Consider the following 22995-nt stretch of genomic DNA (forward strand, 5'->3'; position numbering starts at 1 on the left):
TTCCTGCTCCTATGATGCTGCTTGGCCTGCTGTGTTCATCCAGCTCTACACCTTGTTATCTCAGATTCTCCAGCATCGGCAGTTCCTACTATCTCACCTTAAAGAAAAACACTTGGCTGTGCACTTGAGACATTATAACCAAGAACTGGAAAAAAGAATTTGGTGAGGTGCCATTTTCTACTAGTCAGAATGTGATGGACGGAATGGCCTGTTGCTGTGCCAGAAACTTTCCCGTGTTTCTTTGAAATCAGCAGCCGCATTGGGCAGCAATTTCCAACAAATGTGATAATGACCATATAATCTATTTTTGTTTGTGATCTTGTTTCAAGGATCAACATGACATTGAGGAAGACTCTGCTCCTCTTTGAAACAATGCCATAGGATTTAATTTTACATTTACTTCAGGGCCAACTTCAGTTTTAATGATTCATCTTTCTAATTGCTCAGTGTGAATGCAAACTTAAATTCCGACAGGCTGTGGAAAAAGCAAACCAGAAACAGAAATAGGAGATTCAAAGGGCTTTTGTGCTGCAGTGGTTGTATCAGGAGATCCAGATTCAAGTCCCACATGCTTTGTAGGTGTGTAATAACGTATCTGAACAGATTTTATTTAGATCTAAACCTATAATGGTCTTTCATAAAGTGCAAAAGTGTACAAATATTGCCCCCTAGTGCTCACTCACCGTTACTTCAATTAAATGTCAGGTTTGTGATCAGATGACTCAGAAATGTCCCGTATTATACCGAATTGACAAGTACAGCTGGAAATTCATGGCCCATAAAATCCTGATTTTTGTACACAAAATTGGCATAAATGGCAAGAAGCAAACTCTATCTTCCTTCTTCTACCTGAAAAATTAAGCTAATGCTCAATAAAACGTCTTGCATTTATTTGTGCCTCTAACTGAACAAATGCTTTACAGTAGCCTTTATCAAACAAGTCACATAAGGAGGTAATAGGATGGTGGTCAACAGCTTAGTGAAATAAATAGGTTTAAGGAGCATTTTAAGGCATGGCCAGAAGGTTAAAGGAGGGATTTCTAGAGCCAACTGAAGGCACAACCACAAACAGAAGCAGCTATTTAAATCAGGGTGCTCGAGGCCAGATTTTGAGAAGCATTGAAATTTTAGACACAAAGTGCAGAAAACACAATCATGGAAGGATATTGGTTTAATCCAGTTTATTCATATGTTATAAAGATGCATTCATAAGTGAGGAGAACACAAAAGATGATCCCTACATATTGATTCGTGGCTCATTTGTGATATCAACAGAAATAAGAAAAAACATCGAATTAACCTACATTTGGAGAACAAAGCTGTCAATGCAGGACAGTGAAAGCATTTCCGGGTAAGCAGTAATATCTTACTGATGGCCAATGAGCAGTTGGTAAGGATTGGATAAGGATGAGTATGGTGATGGCTCAGGTGTTCTGCTCAGAAAATTGAGGATAATATGCTACTGCTACCCGCTTTTATTGCAGGAGGTTAATGTCCAGTGTTTCTCAAGAAGAGGAAAATCGTTCAGTATTTTCTCTATTAATCACAAGTTTGACATCACTTTTATGAATTGGCTTTTCTACCATAAGAGTAACAATGTTTGTTATGAAAGTTGTTGCATTTCACCTGAACACAAGGTTACATCTATTTACAGAGGGGTTTTTGTGGTGCAATGGTACAGTACCTGCTTCTAGACCAGGAGACTTCTGTTCAAGAGATGTTTAGTAATATCTCTGAACAGGTAGATTAGAAAACATCTATATCTATTTGTTGGTCAGTGGAGAGCTGTGAATCAATGATGACTCCATCACTGTAATCTTCCCCAGCCTTCAGATACCTGCATTGTTTCAATTACTATCCTCTATTTGATCACCCCAACATTGTTAGCCATACCTTCTGCTGCCTGGAGTCCCAAGTTCTGGAATTTCCTCCCGGACCCCACCCCCCAACCTCTTTGCTTTTGTTTCCTCTTTTAAAACACTCAAAACCTACTTTATTGACCAAACATTACTTCACATCTCCTAATGTCTCCATATGTTCCTTGTATTTGATTATCAGTCCCGTGAAGTACCTTGGGACATTTTATTGTGTTAAAAGCGCTATATAAAGTCTCTTTTGTTGTTGAGTTACTGATTTCAAGTATTGAATATCCCAAGAAAGAAGGTGTGCTCTTCTAGTTCCCTACAAAATGTGTAAGAATTGGAAAATTGAAATAACGTAATCCAAACATTTAGCTATTTGAAGTGACTGCTCTTCCTTCTCTGCCTCCATATCATTCCAAACCCTCCCAATCATTGTCTATTCAATGCGGACGGGTTGGCAAAGTTGGGGAGCTTTCTCATGGGTCTGCAGCAGGATCTGGCAGGGTGACCACTGACAAGTCCAGAATATACACAGCAGAGGGCTGAGTGACTCCAGCTTCCTGGCTCAGTCATGCACAGTCATCTGTGCCTGGGTCAACCTCAAGAGGGAACATGTGGAGCCCACCAGGGATGGCTTGGGGGGAAGGGGAGTTGGTCTTCCAAAACCAGAAGGCAAACAGAATAGAGTATCTGATCAACACGGAGAATAACAACATGGTCCAGATATTTCTGCTTCATTAGATCAAATTATATTTAATGGATGGAACTTTATGCCACCCCACCACAAGCCACAACAATCTGTGGTAGAGGGTAGGGTATTAAATCAGATGGGATGCAAGCCACACTATGCCCATTGCCTATTTCCCTCTGTTGGGATTCTATCAGCAATGGGGAAGGTATCAGGTGGCCTGCCCAACCTTGGGATACAACAAATGGCTATGCCACCAAGGTGGGGTCAGTAATGCCACCTTGTTGTCTGCTGGTTTGGCAGGAGCATCTCACATTCAGGAACCCAAGGCTCCCACCATCGGTGCTGTTAGCCCTCAATTGCTGTTAGCCCTCAATTGCTGTTAGCCTGCTCCTGACAAAATCTACCACTCACCTTCCAACCCGAGGTTTCAACCATGAACGTTGATGGGTATTGGCTGCAGTTCTGACAGTAGCCACAGCTTCCAGAGGCGCCACTGGAACAAGTGAGCTCCCAGCCATCCAATTGGTGAGCTGCTGTTGGAGGTGGGGCTTCTTCCCAGCTGTTGGGGGGGTGAGGTTTCGCGAGGAATTATCTTGCTCTGAGCCAATGAGAATCTCGATGGTAATAAAATCAACCTGGTGGATGTGCAAGGCTGTAGAAATATTGCAAAGAACTGCAGTTCATTTCTAAACTGAGCACTGTGCAGCTGTCCAACAGTGCAGTCCAAGGCTGAAGGATGCGCACATACATGCAGTTTTCAATTTCTGGTATTTTAAATGATTTCTCTTTTAACTCTCTCTGTTCTATCAAAGGATATGCAAAAAATACAGAGCGCTAAAGAAGTTTCAGGCAGTTTCTGGAAAGTCAGAGGTTTATGTAATACATAAAAGCCTCTTCCCGAAGTCTGCTCTGATTGAATGACACATATCCAAAAAATAAATCAGGACATCCCAAAATATCAGACAGTGCTTTATTTTCAAATGAGTTAAGTTCATTTTCTAAACCTGTGCATTTCACAATGCACATCTTATGGTCCCCACTTACGTACATATCTCTCAACAGTTTTATTGTTTCTCTTGTACTCGGTTTTTAAGTGATAAGCACAGTTAATAATGGCAGAATCTGTCACTTACAAATATTTCTATTCTGGAATACTAAAGCTTTGTTTTTTTTAAAAGAACTATTTAATAAGCTTTAAGCCAGTTGGACGAGTTTCACAACTTCAATTTTTGAAACAAATTACAAAAATCAGGCGAGAGGAAATCTGCTCCAAACGAGGGAAACAGATGCAGTTTGTTGTCAAGGTGTGAACGGGCGTCCTGCTTTTGCAGCAGAGTGATAAATGGCTGAGTGATCGTTTTAAACTAAAGTTTGACAGTTTATCTGAGGAGATTTTACAATAGTTTAAATTATGAACTTGCAAGGACATAACCGGCCCTACCTTTGGTTCTTGTGGCACAGTGGTACTATTCCTACTTCTGAGCCAGGAGGCCCAGGTTCAAATCCCAGTCCTTCCAAAGGTCTGTAATAACATCACTTTACAGGTTGACTAGAAAATACATGTAAAAGCCATGATAACAGGAGTAATGGTAGCAGGGCAACACCAATTTCACCGAATCATAAAAAGAGAAGCAAAAGGCCATTCAGCCTGCCCTGCCTATGATGGCTCTTTAGAAGAGACGTGTTTTAGTTTGCAAGCCTTAGGCTGGAATAAAAGAACCTTCCGCAGCCTGAGCCCACTGGTCTGTCGTCTTTCCAGACCCAAATTCCACACATAGCCCCTGGCTGAAGTTACTGGCTTTGAAGATCCAATGTGGCTAGTCCCAGCCACAGTGTAACATCTTTGAGCAATATCACTTAAGACAAGCTGAGGGATGATGGTGGGAAATTTGGGAATGAAATGGATACCATAGGTTGAGGCATATTCCTTGGACAAGGAGAAGCTAGCGGGGATACTGAGTGCCTGCCATACTCAATGTGTCATCCCCCAGCACTAACACTTCCGGATCTTCTCCCGTCTCTGATAGCCAAATGTAAAATACAAAGTCCATCAAAAGAAAATGCCGCCTATATGTGGGACAACATGGTGGCTCAGTGGTTAGCACTACTGCCTCAAAGTACCAGGGACCCAGATTCAATTCCAGCCTCAGGCGACCGTGTGTGTGGAGTTTGCACATTCTCCCCATGTTTGTAGGGGGTTTCCTCCTACAGCACAAAAATATGCAGGTTAGGTGGAATGGCCACACTGAATCACCCATAGTGACCAGGAATGTGTAGGATTAGCCATGGGAAATGTAGGGAGTGGGTCTGGTGGGATGCTGTTCAGAGGGTCAGTGTTGACTTGATGGACCGAATAGACTGCATCCACACTGTAGGGATTCTATGTTAATAACCTAACATTTTCTGATACCTATGCCAGTCGCATTGGTAACGCTGTCCATTTCTGAGGCGGGGGGAGGGCTTTGGTTTCATGTTCTGAATATGTTTCACGTTAACGTTTCATTGTGAAAACCAAAACACAACTAACTGTCCCGTCTGACAATGTTTCCATTTGTAGTTTAGAATAATGAATCTATTGAAGTATATCTTACTTCCCCCCAGCTGGTGAATCATTGGGTAAATTATTAGATGCAATATATATTTTTATACGGCCTTTAGCAGAGGCAATCTTCAGGCGTTTCACGGACCCGAACAGGAGCGGGATTGTGCCAAAGGGCAAGGGTTACAAAAACAACAAAGCTTTAATACAACACTTTGGTTCTTAGACCACTGGTCTATGCAGTGGCAAGTCCCCGTGCAACAGAAGTGTGAACAATTAAGTTCTCCTCCCATTGCTAAAATGACAGGGGGACACCCTGCAACAGAGAGATATTGCACTGACTGGGGAAAGGACGGCTATGGCAATAGTGAGACTTAAGTTGACCATTTTTAAAATGAATGGAATGAGGTCAGGGCGCCAATGTACATCTATCAAGGTAGGCGTGATGGGCTTAAAGTACCACTGTGAATTCACATGCACACAACCAATGGTCCCAAATGTCAGAATTGAGAAATCTCTCAACCTTTAATTCCCTTATAAAGTCATCGAGATCATGACGCGTATTTAACAGGATAGATTGGAAGCAATTGTTTGCATTTACAACCAGAGATCAGAAATTTAACAAAATTCCGGTCGATGGTGGTAGCAGCGAGGAGATTTTTTTTTCTGCAGTAGTTTATGATAATAATCCGAAATGAGCTGCCTGAAAGATGCCTGCAAATTCAACATCAACGTTCAAAGGGAAAATTGTGTAAAACAAAATAAATTTGCAGAGCTTCGAGGATGTCAGCAGAGGGACTACCTGGATAACTCTTCCAAGTCGCCAGCACAGGCAGGAGACACCAATCGGCTTCCTCCTGTACTGGAAGATTCAGGGAACAGAATGTGTGCTTTCAAATCACGTCATTTCTGAGAATGCGATTGGTTAGCTGTAACGGGCCTTTCCCCGAAAATGGAAACTAACACCATCTAAATGTCAACCCAAGAGAAAGTTTAGGCTGCGAGGCTACTTGGGCGGGCTAAACACTTTGGATCAAAGCATGGGAGCGGGATTGGGGGAAATGCAGACAAAAGGGGAGAGCAAGAAATTGCTCAACGTAGGATTGGGGTCATCAGTGTGCAGACTATTTCAGTATTCAGAAGGGACAATCGACTGAAGTGGGGCGAGGTGAGCGGTACTTTGTTTAGGATTGGATTATGAACTAGGTCCAGATAGTTTTTTTTAAGTTTATAAGCCAGCTTTTATGGGTCCCCGGTCTTTCAGGGTTTTGATTTTAATGGATCCTGAGGACGCCCTGAATACTACCTTTCTGTGCAAGCGATGCAGGCTGAGCGCTCCAGATTTCTGTAAAGTGACCAATAAGGAGGTAGGCAGTTACATAGCGTCAGTTATCAGCAGCACCAACAAATATAACAGAATTTCAAAGGACTGAAGTTATGGAGCTCATTAAAACAGGTAAGAGATTCTATTAGAATATAGCAGTGCTTGCTATCCCCAAATAACACATGCAATGTGGACAAACTGTGTTTTATTTAAAATAAAGACAGCACACTGTACAACATATTATATTACAAAAGCCCAATAAATGGAGGTAGGTGCAACTTAAGGTTTTTTTCCCCACTTATAACAATGGCTCCAAGTCTTACAGCACAACAAGGAATTTTGTTGCTCCTGTATTTACTCTCACTGGGTTTGCCTCAATCACTTTTTCATGTTCTGATACAGACCAATTTGTAGGTTGATTAAAAAGGACAAGATCAAACACATGAGCTTGCCTGTGTTATAATGTTTAAAGCAGAATTATAGCAGTTTGATAGTGTTCTGTGCAAAAGATAAATCTAATTCGATAAAGGTATCTGCAAGGAAATTAGGAAGTCAGTTGTAATTTCTGTAGCGTGGGGGAATCAAGATCATGTATCAAATTTAATCATCACTTATTTGCATTTATTTCTCAGCAGAATTACCCGAGTCCATACTCTGGAAATAATGTACTTGGGTCACAGACAATTTTCAGCTTCTTCCACATTTGTATTTCCAAGTGAATTTCTTGACACGTAGCGCTGATGAATATACTATTTCGCTTTTAAAACAACCATCATTCCGAGGTCAGGAAGTGATATAAACCATCATGTTAACCTGAATTTCAGACTAGTACTATTTAATACAAAGGACTAATGCTTTTGCCCAGCCCATACCAGACATCCTTCTGGACTACTCAAATGGAACTGTTAATTGTGATTCATAATACCGGCAGACATGTATTACAATGAAGGCTAAGAAAGTCCCAAACTTATATCTAGTTGGAACTATTGTAATCATAGTAAAGAATGATAATCATTACGCCGGTGGAGATTCCAATCTGCAGTCCCAACTGAAAGGAGAAAATGGTAGCTTATTGCAAGATTCAGTCCTCTGCTTGTACCACTGAGGTACACAAGATATTATAAACCTTCAAAACTATAAATGCATAAATGGCCATCTGCAAAGGTTAAATCCTGACCCCTACTGGTAATGCAGCATACAATCTATTTATATTATTTGGTGGGCAGTCACAGATAAAAACGGGCTGGTGATTTCTTTAAGTGTATGGTTAGAAGTAATTATTAAAATCCATTATTTCTAACTTTAAACCTTCTTCAAGACAAATTTCAGGCAGGTTCCTGTGGAGAGGGTTGATAATCACTTTTCATTAAAACACAAAGTTATTCAGCCCATGCAATAACTCAAATTGAAATACATTTATATGGAAATTAACTAGAACTTTTATTTAAATATCTTGTACAACACTCAAATTATTCAGCACCTCATCCACAAAATAAATTCTGTATTAAAACGTTTCCCCTCTGTCTATCCTTCACCTTGAGTTAATGACAGCCTGACTTGTATAAAGAATTTTAAATGCATGGGTGGGGGAGCAATCGATTGTCTAATTAAGCCAACTTACTCAGGCAAATTTGATTTAATGGGCATAATTCATGAAGAGATTTATCCTATCAAGAAACTGATTGTACTTCCACAAGTTTATAATTGCATGACTTATATTTGGGACATTATGAAAAGGCCAAAAGCTTGTGTTAAAATTAATTCCTCTTCTTACACTTTGCTCTGTTACACAGGCAAAGCAACAAGCTAAGCTGCTAGTCACAAACTGTAATAGTACTCCATGCTCAAAATAATGTTTAACATCAGACCCAACAAATACTTGCTGCCGTGATGGTGCGAGAATCATTTTCGCACATATTTACAAATTAATGCTTATTCAGTCCTATGAATGCCTTGAACCATTAATATATTGCAAACCTATACTAATACAATATATACAAGACACATTATGCTGCCTCCAGTTTCTGCAAATTGTCCTTGTGAACAGCATGTTGTGTGGCACGTAAATATTTTTTGTATCGGTAAAAGTAGGTGACCACTAGATAACAGTTCTATTCACACACCCATTCATCTTCCTCCTGTCCCATTCACTCACCTCAAAAGGCCCCACTGAGATATTTCTGCAAACGATACCAAACAGAAAGTGTCTTGCATATGTCAACGTAATGTATGTTTAAGGTTACAAACTAAAGATTGTGGTGAAGGTGGGTCTGAGAGGAAGAAGGGTAGTGATAATTTTTGGACTTCATAGGTGGACAACTAATACCCACACAGCAAACAGATTGTAATCCACCTGACCACTCTAAAACATGTGCAACTATAACAGTCCCACAAAAATAAAGGTCAAGCAGCATCCAACTCTACACAGCAGAGCTACCATCGTGGCCCAGTATGTGGCTTATATTGTGAGCGGATCGGTTTGAGTGTTGTTTAGAGACATCTGAAAGAGCTGGATTGGTTAAAGGCAACAAAGGTGACATGGGCATGGCCGTGCTATCTGGGGCAAGGGGAGCAGCAGCAATTTCGGGGAAGAGAGTGGTAAGATTGAAGTTGGAGAGGTGTGGGGTGATGCTTGAAGTGTTGGCCATAGGTCTGGCTGGGATTTCAGGGAGAAGGGGAAAGTTTGGTTGTGGGAAGCCAACCGGCCGAGGGGGAGAGAGGATGGACCCAAACGGGTTGTTAAGTCCCCCAGTGTTGGTTTTCTCTGTGCTTGGACTGCTGAAGATCTGATTGGAAAAGTAGGGTATGGAGAGGTCGTTGGAAAGGTTGGGATGAGCTGGAGAGTACGGAGGGTAAAATGAGGACAGAGGATTTTGTGGTTCAACTGGTATGAGAGCCGGGGTGCGATTTGCACCTGGCTGGGTTACCGGAGGAATGAATGATGGGTTTGCATTAATTGGAGGGTTCATGCTACTTTCTGGGATGAAAGGGAATCCAAAGTTCTGAGACAGTGAGTGCTGGTCAGGAGTTAAATTATCGTTCGGTAATTGCTGCCCATCAGTCATGAAACGCACAATGCTTCCTGCCCGAGCCCCCACTGGCTGCTGACGGCCAAGGATCATACTGTTACTGGACGCTAGGGGTAACTGAAGTCCATGCTCAAAAACATTCCCACTTCTGTGGTTTCCAGAGCGAGGCCGATCAGTCTGCCGCATCTTTGAAGCCGAGCCCTCCTGGGCTGGGTGGCGTACACGCTGGGTAACCCCTGAGGAATTGGGCTGCTGAATTGAGTGTCCTTGTTCATTCCCACCGTGGGAAACTGTAGCGTGAGACATCACGGGCCTAACCGCTCCATGCACATTGGGAGAGACCTGTGAATTTGGATGGCACTTATTTCCTTGACTTTCATTCATTCTAAGGGAGTTTTTCTGAGCTGACACATTTGGACTAGTGTTCCGGCCCTGACTGTCTGCCACAGAGGAAGGATTTGAGTAGGAGATGCTTAAAGAGCTGTTTCTAGAACTGTGTGCACCTAAAGTCATGTCACAACTTTCACGATTCTGCAGCTCACCATCCCTTCTAATGTGAACTCCTTCTCTTGCAGATGGGCAACTGTATTCAATAGTTGCTGGAGGGAGACACTGGGTGTTCCTTGGATGTTCTGACACTGACCTTTGGCTTGCACCTATTTGCTCATTGAGTGGAGGAGCTAGTAGACTTTGCATGAAACTCTGATGACAGGAACCTTCATTCTCCCTTAAAGAAACTCCACTTCCTGATGAGATACCTTGCATCGGCAAATAAGGCAACCTGGCCTGCCTTTCAGTCACTGTACCCTGCCCCAGCTTGAAGCCATGTGATTGCATTCCTCTGTGTGCTGGCATACTATTAACCATCTCATTACCCCTTGATGACTGCACCTCAAAAGTGCCGACACCTTGAGTTGTCACGTTCACTTTAAAAGGAGGACAGTCAGAAAGGCCTTGAACATCAGAATTTATGCAATGGTCCAGAGCCAACTTAGTATGCAAGGTGTGAACAGGCAGGTTTTTGTTTATTGATAAATCAAGATAGGTTCGCATTTCAGACTGCTCCAGATTATTTCGAGGGCTCTGCACTGCCATTCCCATTCGGGATTCTGCATTTGAAGGTGCTTTTCTGATCAAAGCCTCTGCAGAATAACTAGAAATTCTGTTCCTCTCTTGTCTGTGAGTGGTAAACTGCATTTCTGAAGGCCGCGACACGGTGTTGGATTTAGAAGCCATCTGCTGATCCAATGACCTCGAGGTCAACAACCTCTGGATGCGAGACTGCCCAGCTTGTTCTGAAGGGGTCCCGGATCCCTGTGGCCCACTTCTAGCATTATCTTGCTGCTGCTGGTGCATGAGATCCTGGCTGTGAAGGTTCTGAGTATGGCTGCTGTGATGGTTTCTGTTATTCACAGAATTGTCACACCTTTTATCTTGTTGTGAATTTCCAAAGTGTGGGTGCGGCATTTGCTGAAGTTGTTGCTGATGGTGATGGTGCGGATGATGATGATGGTGATTCCCTTTCTGTCGTCCTTGACTATTGCCACTTGGATGTTGCTTTTGTTGCATTGACAGTTGAGGAGCTTGACTGCCTCGCATGACCCCTCGTTTCTTCTGCATTTGGATTTCTTGCTGTGCAGTGCGGGGCTGCTGGGCACTGTGAGCATGGGGCTGGATTGAGCTCTCATTGTGTGGATGATGATGCTGGAGGTGGTATAAGTTCCTTTCTCGTATCTGCCCCTGATGGTGTTTGTAATACATGTGGCTGTGGTGGACATTCAGGCCAGTCTGTGAAGAGACAGTCTGCTGGGATACCACATGCTGCTGCAGCTGTTGTCCTTGTCCTTGTCCTTGTCCTTGTCCTTCCTGAATTCGTGGCTGTACATTACAATGAGTTTCTGTAGGCCTTAAAGTTTCAGTAGCATTTGAAGTTGGGAAGTTAGTTGGTGGAAATAAGGAGCTAAGACTATCTGTGGGTCCTGGATTACTACTTGAGACTAATAAACTTGAAGAATTTGTTGGCAACTGACTGATAAATGTTTGACTACATTCGGAAATACGTTGTTCTGGAACTGTACTTACTGTGGACTTTCCTTCTAGTCTCATGGCTGCATTCTGGCATTGCTTTTGTCTCTTTGCTGTTGAGATTAAGTGGTCATCTGGCCCTGTCCGCTTTGTTGCATCTTTTCGACTCTCATTGCTTTGCTTCAAATGTGGCTCCAAAGCAAGAGAAGACTGCGAGTTACCTTTCACAGAATTTAGATGCTCATGAGAATATTCTGTCAACAGGGTGGGTTGGGAAGACTGTTCGGTATATGTAGTGGCTTCACTGCATAGATCAGCTGGAGCACAGACTGGAAGCTGCTCTGTAAATTGGGTTTGACCTGAGCAGACATGCATTTGATTAGCTTGACTATGACAGGCACGGTTAATAACACTCAGGTTAGCAGAGCCAGAAGATGTGCAAATCAGTGGCATATTTGAGATTTCTTTTACAACAGAAATTGAAGTCTTAGTAATGGGCATTCCTTTTGAGTTGGTATCCATTGGCAGTGATTGTTGTGTTTGACCTTCAGCTGCACTAGCCTCTGTCAAATTTGGACTATTCTCTTTAACGCTCAGGCTTTTAACAGATTGTTGACTTGCACACGCTTCTTTCTCTGCAAAAGGAATTTTCTGAACTTTGGACTGAACATCACATAGAGTAACGTCCGAAGTCAAACCTTTTCCTGGACTTCCGTGTTCGAAAATTGCTCTAGCAGCAAGGGCGACAATGTCATTCGGCTCGGATAAGCTGTAGTTATTAAAAGTGTTGGACATTGTACCGATGCAAGATGCATCCTCCCGGGTGGTATCTGGCAGCATGGAGGCAACAGAAAAGCCACGGCTACTGCCAGAGCTGGTGGACATGGGTGACTCAGTCTGGCGGTGCACAATTAACGGACCTCCCATATTCTCTTGATCAGGGTTGCACAGCTGCTGCTGCACACCACTTTCAATCTCTGTGCTTACCAACATAATGTCTTTATGGGGTTCACCCTTTTCATAAAACGACATGCCAGTTGAGGTTTCTCCAGAGCTGTCAACACAGAGCTCACTGTCAGCACAGGAGTCTTTCACAAAAGAGAGCAAGGAGCTCTTCTCATTTGATGTTTTTTCTCCATGCGTCACTCCATGAATGATGCTACTGCTGACTTGATTACTAACTTCTTTAGTCGCTGCAAACTTGCTCATTTCTAATGGCCCTTTGTGCCAGTCTGGGCTCTTTTCTTTGTCACTTCCGCTGCATTGGTGCTGTGCAGCTGCAAGAGATTCTAACTGTGCAGAAACACTGGTTACCCCAGGTGTGTGGCAGACATTTGCGACAGCAGTTTGCAAATCCACTAGGTCACTGCCTTTGTCTATTGAAAATGCTCTTGATGCTTGAAGAGCTGCATTTGAACTGTACAGTGATGACGGCGGAACTGATGTCGATACATCTGAGATTACACATGGAGGGGATTGTACATGTGAAACATTCTTGACCAAATCACCCCGAGATGAAGAAGGTGGCAGTGATACAGCTAATGCTGACGCAGCTGAAATTTCTGACAGTATGTCAGGCTGTTCTTGAGAGAATGACTCAGCCACTGCTGGTTCTGTTAAACGTGATGGGTGTACATGTTGAGAAAGTCTGACTGCTGACTGCTGCCTGTCCACTCCCTCCTGTGAAGTGACAGAAGTGACCACTGTAGCTGCCACTAATGTTGGAATCTGAGACAGCGATGATTGCTGGGATACCAACCCTTGCGATGACAAAATTTGATCACCACTGGTTAGTGAATGCAATGAAATGTCTTTGATGGATTTGTTATTTTGAACACAATTGGCACCCATCTTTGATTTGCTCCCATTACACGTGGCCTTCCTTGTGGTTCCTTGTTTTGTAGAGAGGGGTTTCTTTTGCAGCTTTTTTGTTTTACAGGTAGAGGGTGGACCAAGAGGGGAGGTTTTGGAGCATGAACTGCTTGTGTGCCATGAAGATGTCCTTGATATGTCCGTGCTCGTGTTGGCCATTGTGGTGTCAGATGCAGAGGTGGTGCCACTAATAACCTGGCTCTTGGCAGGAGCTGAAGAGCTGGGTGTGTGGTCACTACTCAGTTGTAAGCCCCCTTGCTCTGCCATCTGAGAGATACTTTGGCTGAGGTTTGTCAATGCGCCAAAAGTATTAAGAGCCACATTGGTGTTTGGATCGGCACTGGTTGTTGGCTGAATGATTTGCATAGTGTTCTGGCTGGAGGCCCCTGTCTGCTTTACTGGCTGTAGAGCGAATAATTGGCCATTGACAGAGATAGTCTGCTGCTGGCTTGATCCCACTGTAGTGCAGGGCTGAGAGCTCATGGAAGCAGATGAAGAAACAGGGCGTGGCAATATGTGAACAAGGTGCTTCCCTCCCACTGTCTGAAAACTAAGAGTGTTCTGTGCAGTCCCGTTGCTGCATATCAGTTGACTGGAGTCAAGAGTTGGTAACCTATTACTCGTTTGAGCTGGGACTACGGATACAGCGTTCTGACTGGCCGCTTGTATAATAACAATTTGCTGACCTGGTGCCTGGCTGTTGAGGGCACCTCTCACTACAGCAGGTGAGGTTGGATTAGCTGGCTGGAAGATGATCAGATTTGGATTGTTGGGAGTGGAAGAGACAGATGTCCCTGCAGGGCGGGTCATCTGAATTACTTGCAGAGGGGGAAGCAACGAGACCATTTTGGCAGCTGGCTGGACTGGAATTTGTGGCTGCGCTAAAACTGACTGCAAGGGTAGTGGCTGCAGGGGGGGCTGCATGGTAACTGCCACCTGTTGCTTGAGTTGCTTGTATGTGGAACACAATGAAACCCCCTCATACGCTGCTGTAGTTGAAGGAACTACAGTAACATTATTAAACGGTTGGCCACTTTCCGAAATGGAGAACGTACTTCTGGTGCTCAGATTTTCATTTAGTGACACTGGCAACATACTACAGCACCCCTGACTGACAGGATGAACGGTATTGCCTGTTAGTTGTAAAGTGGTCCATGTAGTTTGTGTATTGCCTGCAGAACTCATGCGTGAAAACGTACTAACACTGTTTGAGTCTGAAATGCCAGCATATGTACAGGCTGGGTAACACACAGTCCATGAACTGGCCATTGGACAACAAGACATCACACCTCCATTAGATACTGTCCTCAGTTTGAAAGATGGTGATGGAACGACAAGACCACCAACTGACACAGGAGCATTTTGGCAAATGTGTGATGCCAACATATTTTCAGAATATTCAGTAACAGGAGACTTTGCTGACCTCAACTCAGGTCTCTGGCTACTCACAGACGAAGACCCCAAAAATGACTGTGGCATCATCCCACTGGGGTTCTCTACCCCTGTACATGGCATACCAATCTGCAGTGAATGCAATGGCAAGGCAAAGCAAGTATTAGTAGTAACATTGAGAACACTCTGTGTAGGATGGCTGTTGGCAGTTTCCAAGGTGTTCTGCACAAAACTGCCTGTAGAATGTCCCAGCTCAATTTGTGCAGAAGTGTTTGCAGGACAAGCTAAAGTGGTTGATGCACAGTTGGTAAGGGACAACTGAGTAGAAACATTCAGCACACTCGGTATAGTGCTGCTACTGGAGGTGGTCATACACTGAACGGTGTTCAGAGAAGGTCTGGTTGTAGGAAGACATTCAGGAACGTCCTGCTGTGCGACCAGTGTTGGAAGTTGAGACCCATTTGCTAAAGAGCAAATGTCAGGCATTGCTATGGGTTCCATTATATCGAGACATGTTTCTGGTGTATTATTGTTCACTGTGGTAAGAGTCTGTTCTGGTGAACTCTGTACCGCAACTTGTTGGCAATTTCCATTTAATTGGTTTCCATTTGTGTAGACCAATATATCATCTTGCATTTGGTTGGAAGAAATAACCATTGTAACTTTTGTACTTTTGAATTTCCTCTTCCAGTGAATGGTAGGGTCATCATGCAAGCAGATGTCATTGGCTTTTAGTAACTCTGCAAAACGGTCATTTTCTTTTTGTAGCTCATTCAACTGCTTCCGAAGCCTTACAATTTCTTCACCTGCAGAAAGAACACAAATTTAATCTGAAGTTAATCAGGATTCAATTAAGCCTAGTCTCAGTACCTGATCTTATTTAAAATAAGAAACAATTTTATCCTTTCTTTGAAACTGCTTTATTTCTCCAAGACAAACCATTACTCATTTTGCTATTTCTGAAGCTTAAAATCAAGGATGTGACAAAGTCCCTGCCTTAGGTTATGAGAAAAGCCTCTCTAACATTCTTTCAAAATGTTTAGAGTCAACCTTCCCAATACTTAATCATTTTAAAATTCTCAATACTTTTTTTTAAATGAGTTGCCCATCCAACACAGCAAAAATGGCACTATGCCTGTCACTGAAAGGATCACCCTTCTTCATGAAAGAGCTTACTGTTTTTCATACTGACAAGAATGATGTTCTGCAACCTATGCAAAATGACATTATACAACCCATGAAAGTTGTAGGAAACTGTACTTTCATTTTGTGTTTTAAATTTATGGAGAAGCAAGATAAAGGTTACTGCTTTTCAACTTAATGCTGATGTAAACAAGCGTACAAACAAAATGTCCTCCTATTCCAGCACATTTTTTGAGACAAAAGATGCCAAAGGGAGGAGACATTGTTCACTATTACAGTGCTTTTCCCTTTTTAGCCATCTGATACAGCAAGTTTCTGAAGTACATAAGACTATCTTAAGGTGTCACATAGTAATGTGCAGTTATATAGTACAATAATATAATAATGTCCTACAGCATTGCATAAAAAACATTATATAGTAAGAATTGACATCGAGATACACAGGAGATAACAGGGCAGATGGCCTAAAGTTTGGTCAAAGAAGTTGATTTTAAACAACTTATTTCAGAATGAAAGAGAGGCAAGGAGGTTTAAGGAGGGAATTCCAAATCTTAGTATGTTAGCAGCTGAAAGTCCAGCCACTTATGGTGGAGTCATTAAAATACGAGGTGCTCAAGAGACCAGAGTTAGAGGACTGCAGACATCTTAAAGGGTTGTGGGGCTGCAGGAGATTGCAGGAATAGGGAGAGTGAAGTCATAGAGAGATTTGAAAATAAGAATGGAACATTTAAACTCAAGACATTATAATTTCAAAGCCCCAAAAGAGGTCAGTGAGCACAGAGATAATGTGTGAATCAAGTCGTGTGAGTAAAGGCAAAGATAGCAGAACAAAGGATGACCTAAAGTTCATGAGGATGGGAGATCAGCCAACAGTACATTGTAACAGTCAAGTTTAAAGGAATAGAGGCACAGTGAGGGTTTGAGCAGCAGATGAGCTGAAGCAACAAGGGAGTTATGGCAAAACGAATTATGTGTGATTGGAAATTCTCTTTGGGATACCACACCAGTGAACAGTCTGACCATTGTTCAGAAAGGGTTGGGGTCAGTGGGCTGGGGAAGGAAATTTGTCCTAGGGACCAGGGACAATGTCTTCAGTCTTCCCAATATTTAATAGGAGGAAATGCTCATTCAGTATAGGACAGCAGACAAACAGTCTCATAATTTAGACGCAGTAGAGAAGTCCAGGGAGGTGACAGACGTAGTTACTTTGGATATTATTTGTGGTAGTGGGTTGTGGTTGTGTAGGGGGTGGAATGCAGTACTTCCAATGTCATAATCCAGAAGCCATTACTCTTTATCCAGTAAGGGAGGTTCCACAATTTGAGAGTTTTTCTATGTATTGGGGAAAACAAAAGGAAAGCATAGATCTGGTATACTCAATGAGGCCCAGGGGATACCACTGGATATATTCTATCATACTTACCATTTAGCCATTCCTGTTAGTAAGCACTAACCATTCAACACTGCAGCCCTTTATACCACAGCTACTGTCAAAACTAAGTGGCTTCTCCATGAGCACCTACTGCTGCAAGGTACAGGACTCAAGGCAGTGGCATCAGCAGAGGCAAAGTGGCGGTTGTAGCCATGGCAACACCGTGGTGTTGGTTGGTCCAGCACAAGTAGCGTTGGTCAGCCTGGCTCATGACTCCTCGTGACAACGGCGTGAGAGATCTGGACATTTTCTTTTCCTTTTTGTTTCTGTTTCTTAATTTAAACTCTTGTATTTAATTTTAACTATTGTATTCTAAGATGGCACCAGAGAGTGGCAACACTGTGTACAGTTTTCACTGCACTCATGTACTAGGCTACACATGACAATAAAATCTGATCTAATTTAAATTTAATCTACTGGTTACACACTGACGATAAGAAATAGGATCAGGAGTAGGCTGTTCAGCCCCTAGAACCTGCTCTGCCGTTCAACAAGATCATGGCTGGTCTGACATTCCCCACATCCACTTTCCTGCCTTTTCCTTGTAACCCTGGATTCCCCGACTGATCAAGAATCTATCTATCTCAGCCTTAAATATATAAAAGGACTCTGCCCCCACAAATCTCTGGGGCAAGCTGTTCCAAAGACACTTGAGCCTCTGAAAGAAGGAATTCCTCCTCATCACAGTCTTAAATTGGCACCCCTTTACTCTGAGACAATGCTCTCTCGTCCTAGATTCTCCCATGAGGGGAAACATCCTCTTAGCATTTACCTTGTCAAGACCCTTAAGAATCCTGCATGTTTCAATGAGATCACCTCTCATTCTTCTGAACTCCAGCGAGTACCACCCCAACCTGTTTAGCCTTTACTCATAAGACAATTCCACCATACGAGAGATCATCCTAGTGAACCTTCTCTGAACTGCCTTCAATGAAATGATATCTTTCCTTAAATATGTGGACCTAAACTGTTCACCATTCTCCAGTTGTGGTCTCACCAGCACTTTGTACAGTTGCAGTAAGACTTCTCTATTCTCATACTTCAACACCTTTGAAATAAGAGTTAACATTCTATTAGTCTTCCTACTCAGAGTACTGCAGACAATTCTGGGCACCCTTCTATGGGAAAGATGTTATTAAATTTGAGAGGGTGCAGAGAAGATTTACAAGGATGTTGCCAGGATTGGAGAGCTTGAGTTATAGGGAGAGGCTGAATAGGCTGGGGCTTTTCTCCCCCTGAAGCATCAGAAGTAGAAGGGTGATCTTACAGAGGATTATAAAAGAATGAGGGGTAGGGATAAGGTGAATAGCCAAGGTCTTTTTCCTAGGGTGGGGAAGTCCAAAACTAAGTGAGAGAGGAGAGATTTAAAAAGGACTTGAGAGGTAATTTTTTCACGCAGAGACATGTATGGAAAGAGTTGCTAGAGGAAATGGCGGATGCGGGTAAAATTGCAACATTTAAAAGGCATCTGGATGGGTTTATGATTAGAAAGTGTTTACAGGAATATGGGCCAAATGTTGGCAAATGGGACTAAGTCAGACTGGGATGTCTGGTTGGCACAGACAAGTTGGACCGAAGGGTCTGTTTCCATGCTGTATGACTCTAATTATCTACTGTGCCTGTGTGCTAGTTTTCTGTGTTTCATGCACAAGTACCCCCAAGTCCCTTTATGTTGCAACTTCTTGCAGTTTTTCTCCATTTAAGTTTAAATCTTGACCTTTTGTTCTCCCTTCCAAAATGAACATCACACTTTCCTACATCATACTCCCTTTGCTAACATTTTGCCCACTTATTCAACCTATCAATATTGCTCTGTAAACTGTTTTGTATCTCACTTGCAACTTGCCTTTCCACCTAATTTTTGTTGTCTGCAAATTTGGCTACAGTATTAGCTTCTTTCCACCAAGTCATTGATATATATTGTAAACAGTTGTGGTCCCAGCATTGATCCCTGTGAAATCCTACTGGTTAGCATTTGCCAACCTGAAAAAGTACCCCTTATCCCCACTCACCATTTCCTGCCCATTAGCAAATTCTCCATCCATACCAATATACCACCTCAGACACCATGGGCTATTCTCTAATGGCTAACCTTTTGTGAAGTAACTTGTCAAATTTTTTCTGGAAGTCCAAATAGAGCATGTCTACTGGACCCCTCTATCCACTTTGGTTATGACTTCCTTGAAAAACTCTAATAAATTAGTCACACAATTTCCCTTTCATCCATGCTTACTCTGCTTGATTAGATTAAGATTTTCCAAATGAGCTGCTATTACTTCCTTAATAACTGATTCCAACACTTTTCTAACAATAGCTAATCAGTACTGCCTCTCTTGTGCTGTCACTGCCCTTCTTCATACTACTCACACTCTTACAGCGCTCCTTGCTGTCTACAGAATTGCACAGCTTTCACAGTGAAGAACCAGGCCACTTAGACCAACCAGTCTATGCAGTGTCCATGCTCTACACAAGCCTCCTCCCATGTGACATATTACCCTATCAGAACAGTCTTCCTGTTCATTTTCCCTCACGCATTTATACAACGAACATGTTAACACCTATTTTATTCATCCCAACTGTTCTGATGGTAGCAAGTTTCCATTCTCTAGATATCTCCTTTGTTCAACTTACTAGTCATTAATTTATCTGGTAGATCCTTTAAATAATTAGAATTTCAACAGTCTTTCACACAAAACATTTTTGGACAGTTTCATCTGTTTAACATGATCTGAGGAACCAGTTCTGAGGAAGGGTCACCGGACCCGAAATGTTAACTCTGTTTTCTCCTTCACAGATGCTGCCAGACCTGCTGAGCTTTTCCAGCAACTTTGTTTTTGTTCCTGATTTACAGCATCCACAGTTCTTTTGGTTTTTAGTCTACTTTTATGACACTGACTCTGCTAAATTAGTTTGTTGTCCCACACTATTTCACTTGGGCTGAGCATGAGGGACCAAAGGAGCATGAGGCTCCTTTGATATTAGTGGAGCTTTGTACTATGCACTTAATGACAATGATAAGGGGGCAAACAGGTAAGTGGGGAAGAAATAAATATTATATCTATCACTAAAGAAATTAAATGAGGCTAAAGGCCAATAAGTTCCCTGGACTGGATGGGTTGCATTCTAGGCTATTAAGAGAATAAGTTAGAGATTGCAAATCTACTGACAGTAGTCTCCCAAGAATTTTTAGAATCTGGAGAAGTCCCAGAGGATTGGAAAACTGCCAATGACAAAAATCAGAACGGGAGACAATAAACAGGTAACTATAGGCTGTTTACTTTATCATCTATTATTAGTCTATTATAAAAGATGTAATAGCAGAGCATTTAGAAATAAATAACTTAAGCAGGGTCAGCATGGTTTCATGAAGCAGAAAATCATGCCTGACAAATTTAATAGAATCCTTTGAGAAGATAACTGGCAAGACGGATAGAGAGGAACAAACAGAAGTAATATATATTGATTTCTAAAAGGCGTTCACCAAGGTACTGCATGTGAGGCTAATTAGTAACAGTCCACAGTATTGGGGGCAGCTTATTAGTACAGAAAAACGTTTGGCTAACAGAAAACTGAAGTTGGGATAAGGGGGCCATTTTCAGGATGACAATCTGTAATTAATGGAAGGTCACAGGGATCTGTGTTGGGGGCCAGAATTATTTATAATATGTATTGATAATTTGAATGAGGAAAATGAAGTATCAGCAGCAAGTTTTTGGATGACAATAATGAAGAAGAGCACATATTGAGGATGACAGAGTCCACAGAAGGATCTAAACAGGTTAAGTGTGTGAGCAAAAAAGTGTAATTTGAGAAAATGTAACGCTGTGCACGTTAGCATTTAAAACAAAAAAAGAGGTGAGTATAATTAAATGGAGAAAAACTGCAGAAAACTTCAGCAGAGAGGGATTTAGGGGCTCTTGTGCATTAACCACAAAGAGGCAACTTAGAAGTTCAGCAGGTAAGATGGAAAGCAAATGGAATTTTGGTCTTTATTTCAAAGGGAATGAAGTTCAACCAACAAGGAAGTCTGGCTGAAACTATACAATGCACAAGTCAGACCACACCTAGGATACTGTGAGCAGTTTTGTAATTGGCAAGATATGCTGATATTGGATGCAGTCCACAGAAGAATCACTAGGTTGGGTCGAGAGTGTGTCTAGGACTAGAAAAAGTTGTAAATTAGTTGTCCAGTTAAGACTGCAATGAGGAAGAATTTCTTCTCTAAAGTAGTTAACCTGTGGAACGCTTTACCACCGAGGGCTGTAGAGGCTTAGTCATTAAGTATATTATACACAGATTTTTTTTGATCAGTATGGGAAATCAAGAAATTGAGTGTTATCAGATCAGCCAGGATCCCAGTGAATGGCAGAGTAGACTTTGAGCTAATGGCCTCCTGCTGCTTCTATGTTTTAACAATGTTGTGGCTTTAAGAGGAGTGTTTTGTTCTTTTAGAGTGTGATTCTGGGACAGGTGACGAACAGTCTATGAGAAGACAAACAACCTGGCAGGCCTTGGGTTTGTTTTCTACAGTTGGAACAATAGATGCAGCTTGAGTAAGTGTGGTAAAGTCTCACAAATCAAGGATTTTTAGTTAGCTTTCAGCAGTTGCTGTTGTGGACTTGAAGTGGAAACTATTTTTCCTTCTCTAGAGTACAGCCAAAAGCTGGGGGTTCTCTTCCTAAGCTGCTGGATTGCACAGGAGACAAAATCTGTTTTCTGAATTTGCCTCTTTGCCAAAGGGTGTCTTTATGGGATGTTGGTATATTGGAACAGTTAATAAGTAAGTTACTGCATCTATTATTCTGTTAAGTTTTCGCATACAGTTAAGTTATCTAAGTTCTTCTTTCTTTCGTTGTATTTTAACTATAGTGCTTAAATAAATTGTTTTGCTTAATGTCAAAGAGGTTGAGCAGTCAAATTGCATCTAGAACACAGCACTTTACATTTGCCTTTAAAATAAGAAAAGGTTAGGGTCTAGGCTATCTTCTTAAAATATTTTGAGGGGGTCTGGTCCATAACAATGTCTTATTTTATTGCATTTAAAGCAGTTTAGAAAAAGGTAAAATGTAAGATGGTTTGTGGATGATAGCTGATGGAAAGGTTTAGAGAAATCAAGTTGCTAAATGTCAAATAATGTTGGGGTAAGTTGCCATTTCTTATCTGAAATAATGAAAGTGATTACACAATGATTATCACATCACACCTTGCTCTTTCGTTCCTCCATTCAATAGAATTTCATCATTCTGCCTCTTCAGTTCGGAGATGTACTTGTATGCTTGATCTAGTATCATGTTCTTACTCTGCAAAACAGGAAATTATAGATTAGCAAAACCCAGCACATGTTTTAAAAAGCAGTACAATGGAAAATTGGACTTTGGGCTACATGATGTCATGTTGGCACACTGACTGATGAGGAGCTGAGAACTATGGTGGAACAAAGACATTTGGATATCTAAACAACAATTATTTAAAGCTGGGGAATAGACATAAAATCAAACCAAAGGCTAGTCAAATACTAACTTTTGTCTCAAGGAACTTGAAAACAAAGGTAATAGTGTTATCTTTCAGTTTTAGAGCCTCAGATTGAACTCATTTGTTGCATTCAGTTCTGGGAACCAGACCTTGGGAAAGATGTATTAGCATTGCAGGAGTATCAAGAACAAGGGGATTATAATCTTAAAACAAA

At 42.0% G+C, this 22995-nt stretch overlaps 1 protein-coding gene across 2 annotated transcripts in view; it reads right to left on the reverse strand.

Moving 5' to 3' along the window:
- Window positions 1-6606: 6606 nt before the first annotated feature.
- LOC109914251 (basic helix-loop-helix domain-containing protein USF3) overlaps window positions 6607-22995 on the reverse strand; it is a 38491-nt gene continuing 22102 nt past the window's right edge. For both annotated transcript variants that reach the window (XM_048597839.1, XM_048597838.1), the window contains exons 5-6: window positions 22513-22609; window positions 6607-15540 (exon numbers count right to left, since the gene is read on the reverse strand). In XM_048597839.1, coding sequence (XP_048453796.1) covers window positions 8837-15540; window positions 22513-22609 — 6801 coding nt within the window. In that variant the 3' untranslated portion in view covers window positions 6607-8836. The remainder of the gene's footprint in view (window positions 15541-22512; window positions 22610-22995) is intronic.

Source organism: Rhincodon typus, chromosome 6, assembly GCF_021869965.1.
Source record: "Rhincodon typus isolate 14 chromosome 6, sRhiTyp1.1, whole genome shotgun sequence".
NCBI lineage: Eukaryota > Metazoa > Chordata > Chondrichthyes > Orectolobiformes > Rhincodontidae > Rhincodon > Rhincodon typus.